Source organism: Rhinopithecus bieti, unplaced genomic scaffold (genome assembly GCF_001698545.2).
Source record: "Rhinopithecus bieti isolate Rb0 unplaced genomic scaffold, ASM169854v2 scaffold_22439, whole genome shotgun sequence".
NCBI lineage: Eukaryota > Metazoa > Chordata > Mammalia > Primates > Cercopithecidae > Rhinopithecus > Rhinopithecus bieti.
This window is the reverse complement of record NW_016810838.1, coordinates 1587820-1598000: the sequence shown is the minus strand read 5'-3', so window position 1 is coordinate 1598000 and position 10181 is coordinate 1587820. Positions and strand designations below refer to the sequence as shown.

Sequence of the window (10181 nt, the reverse complement as noted above, 5' to 3'; positions counted from 1 at the left end):
GGAAGGGGAACATCACACACTGGGGCCTATCATGGGGAGGGGGGAGGAGGGAGGGATTGCACTGGGGAGTTATACATGATATAAATGATGAATTGATGGGTGCTGACGAGTTGATGGGTGCAGCACACCAACATGGCACAAGTATACATATGTAACAAACCTGCACGTTATGCACATGTACCCTAGAACTTGAAGTATAATAAAATAAAATTAAAAAAAAAAAAAACATACACAGTATTAAGTACCAAGTACCATAACAGGGATGAAAATAAAATTCCATAGGGATTCAAAGGAAGGAAGCAATTCCATCCAGATGAAGGAAACTTAGAGATGTTACAGATATCTAGGATTTCACATTTTAAAGATTATGATAGGCCAGGTGCAAGGGCTCACGCCTGTAATCTCAGCCCTTTAGGAGGCCGAGGCAGGTGGATCACCTGAGGTCAGGAGTTCGAGACCAGCCTGGCCAACATGGTGAAACCCTGTCTCTACTAAAAGTACAAAAATTAGCCGGGTGTGGTAGCGGGTCCCTGTAGTCTCAGCTATTTGGGAGGCTGGGGTGGGAGGACTGCTTGAGCCCAGGAGGTAGAGGCTGCAGTGAGCCGAGATTGCCCCACTGCACTCCAGCCTGGCGACAGTATGAGACTGTGTCTCAAAATAAATAAATAAATAAAGGTTATGATAAAGACAGTGAAGGTGAAAAAGGCTAGAACCTTCTAGATTAAAATGAGAAGAACATGAGCTAAGTTTACAGACAGGAAAGCTTAGGATACAAGTAGGGAAGAGAAAGATGTTCAGTTCAATCAAACTGGCGTATGCATTGAATGTTTTATAACAGTCTCAGGGCCTTGAACAATACATGAAGTAAGCATAAATTTTTAACTTCATGAAAATGTATGTTAATTTATAAATTAATTTATAGACTGGCTGAACCTATCAGTCTTCTAAATCAACATAAAACATCCTATTTAGTGCAGAATAAAACTGATCTATGAATTAATATACCATTTTAATTGTCTTTATATTAATTTTTATTTTAAAAGTAATATATATATGCATTTACAGAATATTGAGAAAACTCTAATTTTTAATTATACTTAACATTCTAGTGTGTTATCTCATTTTTTCATATATCATCCCAGGAACATTTCCTCAGAACATGAACTATTGTTCTGAAGCATGCTCTCTAATGGACTGGCTGCATATTGTACTGTTGGATGGGTGGATATACTAAAATGCCTGTAATCAATTCTTTACTATTGGAAAATTAGGGGAGTCCAATATTTTTGTTATAAATAATGAAGTATTGAACATTCATATGCATAACTTTTTGCCCTGATCTGATTATTTTCTTACTATAAATTTCTCTAAATGGAATCTCTTGATCAAAGGATGAAAACAGTTAAATTTTTTTCATACGTATTGCCAAATTGCCCTCCTAATGGCACTCTCTCCAGCCATGAATGAGGAGGTCTGATTCCCTGACTGTTGATAAGACCGAGTATAATAAATTTTGAAAAATCTTTGCCAAATATAATAGATGAGAAATGGTACCTTGCTAAAAAGTTTTGAATTTCCTTGATTAATAGGGAAGGATAAGCATGTTTTCTTAGGTGTACTGGTCATTTCCTTCTCTCTCTTTTTGTTTTTTGAAGACTTCTGTCTTCAGTGAGATGGGGTCTCACTCTGTTACCCAGGTTAGAATGCAGTGGCGTGATCTCCGCTCACTGCAGCCTCCACTTCTTGAGCTCAAGTGATCTTCCCACCTCAGCCTCCCAACTAGCTGGGACGAGAGGCTATGTTAATTTTTGTAGTTTTTGTAGAGATGGGTTTCGCCATGTTGGCCAGGCTGGTCTTGAACTCCCGAGCTCAACTGATCCACCCGCCTCAGCCTCCCAAAGGGCTGGGATTACAGGCAGGAGCCACTGCACTCAGCCTCCTTCTCTTTTTTAATGATTTGCTTTCCACATTCACTGGAAGGTAAGGTGAGGCTCCTTTTCTGTGTGTGCTTTGTTCAATGCTGTAGCCTTAGCACTGGCTGGGTGCAGTCTACATTTATGAAAGTTTTTTTTGAATGAATATATTTATTAATTGGATGTCAACCTTTTAAAAATGTTATTTGTAAAATCTGCATAGGTAGATATAAAATTTATTAATTCTGGCAAATAGTTTACCCAATATCTCATTTCTTTTTTAGTTTTCTTTATGGTACTTTTTTGTCAAAGGGAGTCTCTCAAACTACTGTGATTTAACATTTGACAGTTAAAAGTCTCTTTTTTCTCAATTTAGTCTTTTCAAGTTTCAAAAAAAAACCTTTTGGTATTCTGATTAGAATTTTGTTTAATAAATAAACTGTAGAGGCAATATTTTTATAATCATGAATATTTCCATCTAGAAACATATGTTCATTTAAATAAAATCCTTATGTACCTCAGTTTTGTAGCTGTCTTCATGTAGAGTCAGAACAACTCTTTATCTTTATTCCTAAACTTTTGTTGTTGTTAATATTTGAATGGGATCCTTCTCCACTAGTTTTTTTTTTTTTTCTTTTTTTTTGAGACAGAGTCTCGCTCTGTCATCCAGGCGGGAGTGCAGCAGTGTGATCTCAGCTCACTGCAACCTCTGCCTCCTGGGTTCAAGCAATCCTCATACCTCAGCCTCCCAACTAGCTGGTACTACAGGCGCCCACCACCATAACTAGGTAATTTTTATATTTTTAGTAGAGACAGGGGTTCACTGTGTTGGCCAGGCTGGTCTCAAACTCATGAGTTCAAGTGATCCACCTGCCTGGGCCTCCCAAAGTGCTGGGATTACAGGCACGAGACACTGCACCCAGCCATTCTCTGTTAGATTTTCTGAAGTGCTGTTTGATACAAAGGCTGTTAGTTTTTGCATGTGGAATTTGCAGTGTTATAGGGGTCACTGTACTGAATTCTATTGGTTTTAATAACTCTTTAGGTGGTTCTCTTAGAGTTTGTAGATCAGTAATATCTTGTAAATAATGACAATTTTATTTCATTTCCAAAAGCTATGTTTTATTTGCTTTTCTTATTACATTACATTGGCTAGAGTTCTCAGAACAATGTTACATTATAGTGGTGACAACTGACATCCTTGTCTTGTTTCCTCACTTTAATGAAAGTTCTTTTAGTTTTACCATTGAGTATAAAATTGGCAGTTGATTTGAAGAGATATGTGTGTGCCAACACTTTGGGAAGCAGAGGCAGGTGGATCATGGGGTCAGGAGTTCAAGACCAGCCTGGCCAAGATGGTGAAAACCCATCTCTAGTAAAAATACAAAAATGAGCCGGGTGTGGTGGCGGGCGCCTGTAATCCTAGCTACTCAGGAGGCTGAGGCAGAGAATTGCTTGAACCCAGGAGGTGGAGTTTGCAGTGAGCTGAGATTGTGCCATTGCATTCTAGTCTGGGCAACAGAGTGAGATGCCATCTCAAAAAAAAAAAAAAAAAAAAAGAAAAGAAAAGAAAAAAGAAACTATTCTTTTAACCCCTAGATTGCAAGGGATTTAAAAAAAATCATCAGGGAAAGGATTGTTGAGTTTATTGACATTTCAAAATTTCAAATTTATCAATTATATGTATTTTTTATCCTTTAACTTGTTAGTGAATTACATTAATAGGTTTCCTAGTATCAAACCATGGTTCATTCCTTGAATTGAGATAATCCAATATGCAATTCAGCCTCAAATTCATTTTTATTTTATATCTGCAGTAGGTTTTTCTTCCTAATTATAACTCCTATAGGTAAATCATTGTTTGCCTTTTGAAGACATCCTGAGACTGGATGGGGTAGCCAGATGCATTTGGGTAGAGAGGGGAGTTGTGGCTGGGATTTGAAATCTGCCATGGTTAATTCCACAGAAAATGAAACTGAGAACTGGCTGTACGGAATTTCAGTTTCCAGATTACTTACCCATTTGGATTTCTTTCCAGCTCATTTAAAAGTGTATGATCACAGTATTCAAAAACTAAATGCGTTTTCCTTCTTCTCCGGAACACCTCGATGAGATTCACAATATTTGGATGTTTTAACTGCTGTGAAAGAATTGAAATGCAAGGTTAAGTGCTCTGTTACTAGTAAAAGCGTCTCCCCAGACCCCTTAAAGAAACTTAAAGTTGGAAGAAATTTAAGATTCATCCAATGTACCTACAATAAGTGGTAACAAAACTGCTTGAATCTCTCTGGTGATAGCAAGTAAAGTATGTAACTTAAAATACTGCACTAAAACAAAAAACACTTTATATATTTTATGGAAATTCTATATATTCAAGTCATAAAATAACCTGAGTAGAAAATTGAGGAAATGAAATTATTGAGTAAGGACTATAAAAATCATCAATACCCACTCAGCTTACATATTGCCATGGATTTTATGGATTTAAATCCAGTCTGGATTCTAGTGTTGGCTCCCAGTAATACTAGTTCTTAACCACCAGATTGGAATAAACTGTCTCTTCTAGAAGTCCCCACAATTAGTCTGTGTTTTAAATTTACTTATTATATTTTCAGTATTGTTCTTTGATTCTATTGTTCTCTCTTATGCACAGATATTTTGTGTGTTAAATTCTATTCCCAAACTGAAGCATTTTACAACACAGCCTCTGTTTAATATTGTAGACCTAAGGGAAAATGCTGATTAGGTAGGATAGACTATCACTACAGCGATTATAAAATTTTATCCTCCAAACTAGGCTAATGGGTAGAAGCCAGGACTATCCTAGGTAAACCAGCACATATGGTCACTTTGCCTGTAACTAGGGTGACCACATAATTTAGCATACACACCAGGACACTTTTTTTTTTCCTTCGCTCTATCGCCCAGGCTGAAGTGCAGTGGTGCCATCTCAGCTCACTGCAACCTCTGCCTCCTGGGTTCAAGTGATGCTCATGCCTCAGCCTTCGCAGTAGCTGGGACTACAGGTGCGTGCTACCATGCCTGGCTAATTTTCGTATTTTTAGTAGAGATGGGGTTTCACCGTGTTGGACAGGCTGGTCTCAAACTCCTGACCTCAAGTGATCCATCTGCCTCAGCTTTCCAAAGTGCTGGGATTACAGGTGTGAGTCACTGGGCCTGGCCACACCAGGACACTTTGGAAAGGAGATGTGAACCAGGCAGGACACTGGGACAAAAACTATAAAGCAGAACTGTCTTGGGCAAATTAGGATACATGATCACTCTTATTCCTAACCCATCTTCCCTGTTGTTTTCCCAGTGTAGTAGACAAATCAACTTTCCACACTCTCTACCATTTACCCAGATATATAGAGAGAACACAGCATTTTGTATGTAGTAGAAGCTCAACAAATAGCAGGCCCAGTAGAAAGTTTTAGGTACAGAGACTTACGATGCATGCCTCTACCTCAGTATCTATTAACATAAGCATGGCTTGACCAAAACAAATGTCACCCTAAAACTGTGTGCCTGCTGCCAACAGCATCGGAAAAGAGAATCCATTATACATTAAAAATATGCCCAGGCTGAGGCAGGACGATTGCGTGAGCCTAGGAGTTTGAGATCAGCCTAAGCAACATACTGAGACCCCATCTCTCAAACGGAAAAAAAAGAAAAGCTCAAAGCACCAAACCAATTTGTTTTCTATATGCTCCACTACCTAAAACAGCAGAAAGGCAAAGAGTGGAGGAGACTAGGTCATCTAAAAAGCCAGTGGCTTTGTGCTGCTGTAAAACCACAGCATGGAAGCAAAGCAGGGTCACTACTAGGGGAGTAAAAGATTTACAGATGCTACAGCTTGATGCAATGTCCAGGTTAAACCTGATCCAATCTCCTGTCTTTGGGTAGGTCAGCAATTTATATCTCCTTTGCAAATGAAGTTAACCTAGCCCAGGAAAACAGTAACTTGACTAAAGAAAAACAGGTAGTAAGGAGAGAGAGGCAAACACAATTTAAATAACAGGACTATGTGAGGAAAGTAAGGTTGATTGATCACAGAAGGAGCTGTTCAGGGCATACATGGACACAACATACCAAAAGCAGAAAGGTGGACATTCTGACATCCTGAGGGCCTTCATCAGAGACCAAGCTGAGTCGTAATCAGGCTACTTTTTACCTTACAGCCTCATTCTCAAGTTGGGGCACTTGTAATGCAGAAGGTACCACCTGAGCATTAACTTAATCTGAAGACTTGGGAGGGAGAGGCTGACAGGTAAAAGCATTATTTTTATTAGAAAGCCACACTGCCCGGTTCAGACCCGCCCTGCAGCTTAGCTCAGTGAGGGTGCCAGAGCTGGCGAGCTGACCAGCGCGCCCTCTGCTGGCTGAGAGGTAATAGTGAACTTTTTTTAAAAATCATGATGGATATGTTCCTGAAGACTCTATGTATCAAGTTGTATTTCAAACAAAACCCTAGTATGTATTAGTTGAGGAAATCTGTGGGAAATAATATTTGAAAATGAGAGATAATATGATAATTATTAGTTATAATTATTATCCCCCCCTTACAAACTGAATTTCTGGGGATTTTCTAAAATAGACGACATGTCAAAATGAAGGTTGCCTGTATGTCCTTGAAATCACGGGGTCTTGTTACGTAATGTGTAGCCCACAAACCTGCAGCTTCCGCACTCAGAAATGCAGAATCTCGGGCCCACCCCAGACCTCCCAACTCAGAATCTGCATTTCAACAAGGTCCCCGGGGACTCCAACGCATTATTAACATTTGAGAAGTGCTGCCCCAGACCTCCGTTTCCTCTGTGGAAAACACGGGTGTTGGATAAGAAGCATGTCTAAGGTCGCTTACAGTTCTAAAAGTGTAAGATTTTTAGCGTAAGAAAAAATTTACATTGAGAACTTAGGAATCTTACATGTCAAATCTTATCAGAGTGAAAACAATTATAACAAAAACCTTGATGTAAAAAATGTATACGTCACTGGGGGTGATATTCAGCATGTCTAATAACCTGGGGTGCAGTGCAGGCAAGAACCAATGAATGTCAATGCCTACCAGGGCATTGGTGCGGTCCTGTGGGACTGACTCTCTGTGCCAGGAGGTGCTCTTTCAGTTGCTGGTTGGTAGGGGAAGTATTTGGAGGGACATCCAGCGGAGGGCTGAGGTTGGGGGCAAGTGTAAACACTGGGGTGAGTGGACTTAGGATATTTACTAACAAGAATAAAAGTTCTTTTCAATATAACAATCTGTAGCTGCATTCATACACATCAGACAAAATCAGAGTGGCCAAAGTCCAAAGTGATAATCAACTTATTACCCAAAGGTGCTGATACAAAGGAATTTAAGTCCAATGGGGAAAAATAACTTTAAAATTCTTTATAATTTTAGCATGCATATTTCACTCAATACCATGATATTTTACATATATATAAAGTTAACTTACCTTCAACATACGTATTTCTCTCAGTGCTATTTTCTTAACAACAGGATCATCTTCAGAGTCCACAAATTTTTTAATAGCTACTACTTGTCCAGAGGTTTTGTTTCTGCATTTGAATACAACCCCATAAGAGCCTTCTCCAATCTTAGCTAATTTTTCATACTTCCGCATTACAGCCGAAGTGACTTAAATTAGTACTGTTATCGATTGACTTGCAATACAATGTTACACCTGGAAAATAAGGTAGACTTGCTTTAATCAAGCTATAAAAGACAATGTTCTCACAGGTTATATACAACCAATTTGCCCAGATGCCAAAGGTTTATTTTCATCAATTAATTGGAAATCCACTTAAAAATATTTGGATATTATTTTCTTAGTATAGTCCTCTGCAGTTCTTCCACCCATCAAAAGATTTCATATGCTATTTCTGACAATTGTTCTATGTTGGCCTCAGTTGAATTAAAAGAATTTGTGGAAAAGAAACTTATCCCATCTATTGTTTTCATTATCCTCAAATAAATAACCGAAATATGATGCTGTAAAATCCAGCTGAAGGAACATTTCATACTCTGGAATATGCTGTTTATCTTTTCTCTTCTAACCCAAGTGCATACACAATGACTAGGAGGAGTTGTGTAAGAAGATATGGTACAAAAAGTGCTATACTTCCACCTGGTGGAGAGAAGAAAGAGCGTGGACCATTGAATAAAGCAGCCTTTAAAAACAAAAACAGGCCAGGCTCAGCGACTCACACCTGTAATCCCAAAACTTTGGGAGGCTGAGGTGGGCGGATCACCTGAGGTCGGGAGTTTGAGACCAGCCTGACCAACATGGAGAAATCCCATTTCTACTAAAAATACAAAATTAGCCAGGTGTGGTGGCGCATGCCTGTAATCCCAGTTACTCGGGAGGCCCTTGAACCCAGCTGAAATTGGGCAGATTCAGTAATTGCACTCCAGCCTGGGCAACAACTGTCTCAAAAAGTCAAAACAGTAACAAAATCCTGTCAGGGCATTTATTGCTCCTAGCTTTTATTTTCATGGAAGAACAGATTCTTAAGTTCTTAGCCCCAAAAGAAAATAATAAGCACACAACAAGCATTCATTCTTCATGACTTCTTTCACATCTATAGTGATTTCTATGGAAATACTGGGTTTTTTTGTTTTGTGTCATCCATTCTTGAATGAATGCTTTGGTGACCGAAGTCAATGTTAAATGATGACTAAGGTCAACATATTTAAATAAATCAGTTTAAGAATTAAAATAGAAAATTCTAATTCGTCTCAAAAACCCCACTCCACTTTATCCAGCAGAATCTTGTTAATATAACCTAATAACAATTACAATAATAATGGCATTTAACATTGTTCTATGCAAATTACGTAGAATCTGCACAAATATTCTATGAAGTAGGTGTTGTTTTTATCCAATCATGCAGATGAGAAAAGACACAGTGAAGGTAATACAGAATTAGAACCCAGGCAGTGAGATCTCAAAGAACACAATTTTAATCATTGCATTACACAGCCTCTCAGTGAAGTGCAAAAGGATGCATAATTCAGCCAGGCGTGGTGCTTCACGCTTGTAATCCCAGCACTTTGGGAGGCCGAGGCAGGTGGATCACCTGAGGTCAGGAGTTCGAGACCAGCCTAGCCAACATGGTGAAACCCCATCTCTACTAAAAATACCAAAAAATTACCCGGGTGTGGTGGCACTGGCCTCCAATCCCAGCTACTTGGGAGGCTGAGGCAGGAGAATCACTTGAACCTGGGAGGTGGAGGTTGCAGTGAGCTGAGAGCGCACCACTGCACTCCAGCCTGTGCGACACAGCAAGACTCCGTCTCAAAACAAAACAAACAAACAAAAAGAATGTATAATTCGAAGAACCACTTTATCCAGGTCTTGGTATTAACAAAATGTCAAGTGAAAGAGTTGACTACTTATCAATTTCTCTTGTTTCAAATGAGTACACATTTTTAAAAACTTCTCTAATAATATTGTTTTTTCCATCTACAGATTATCTCAATGGTGAAAGAAATCATCTACTTCCACTTGCCACCATAAAAATATACAATGGAGAAAAATGTTTACCTGGATAAAATGACTATTGACATACTATTTTTTACAGTGCTGCTTTTTTTTGGAAGGGGGGATGAATTTGATTTTCTCTGTTATTAAAGAAAGAAAATTCGAGCATACACACTCAAGTAACACATGGAAAATCCATCACAGATTATGTTCTGAAAACCCTATTAGTTATACTGTATTTTTACTTAGGTATTATTATTTTAAAGATATTTAGATGTGAGCATGCATACATTTGCATAGTAATAGATGTCTGGAAAGAGAGTAGGAGAAACTGGGAATTTGCTTTAGAAAGTTATTAGCATCTGGCCGGGAGCATTGGCTCATGCCTGTAATCCCAACACTTTTGGAAGCTGAGGTGGGAGGTCACTTGAGCCCAGGAGTTTGAGGTTACAGTGAGCTATGATTGTACCATTGTACTACTTCCTGGGTGACAGAGTGAGACCCTGTCTCTAAAATAAAATGCGATAAAGTTATTGGTATAAAACTGTATGGATTTGTTAATTTAACCTACTTGATAAGTGCTACAGTTATTGGGGGAAACTATAAATATGACAAAAAGCTTCATAATGAAGTTTTAATTTATGCATTATTTTCTTATTTCCCTCTAGGTAGTTGATTTGATCTATTGATTTCTGTTTTTTCTTTTTTCTCAACAGATTCAGTAACGACTATTCCTCAGACTAATATTTAGATCTCGTAATTACATCAACCAAACTCTAAATAC

At 38.5% G+C, this 10181-nt stretch overlaps 1 protein-coding gene across 1 annotated transcript in view; it reads right to left on the bottom strand.

Annotated features, from left to right (window-relative positions):
- Window positions 1–7605, bottom strand: part of CDKL4 (cyclin dependent kinase like 4) — a 63216-nt gene extending 55611 nt beyond the window's left edge. The window contains exons 1-2 of the mRNA XM_017892937.1: window positions 7370–7605; window positions 3932–4053 (exon numbers count right to left, since the gene is read on the bottom strand). Of these exons, the coding sequence (XP_017748426.1) occupies window positions 3932–4053; window positions 7370–7537 (290 nt within the window). The 5' untranslated portion in view covers window positions 7538–7605. The remainder of the gene's footprint in view (window positions 1–3931; window positions 4054–7369) is intronic.
- Between the last annotated feature and the right edge of the window lie 2576 nt (window positions 7606–10181).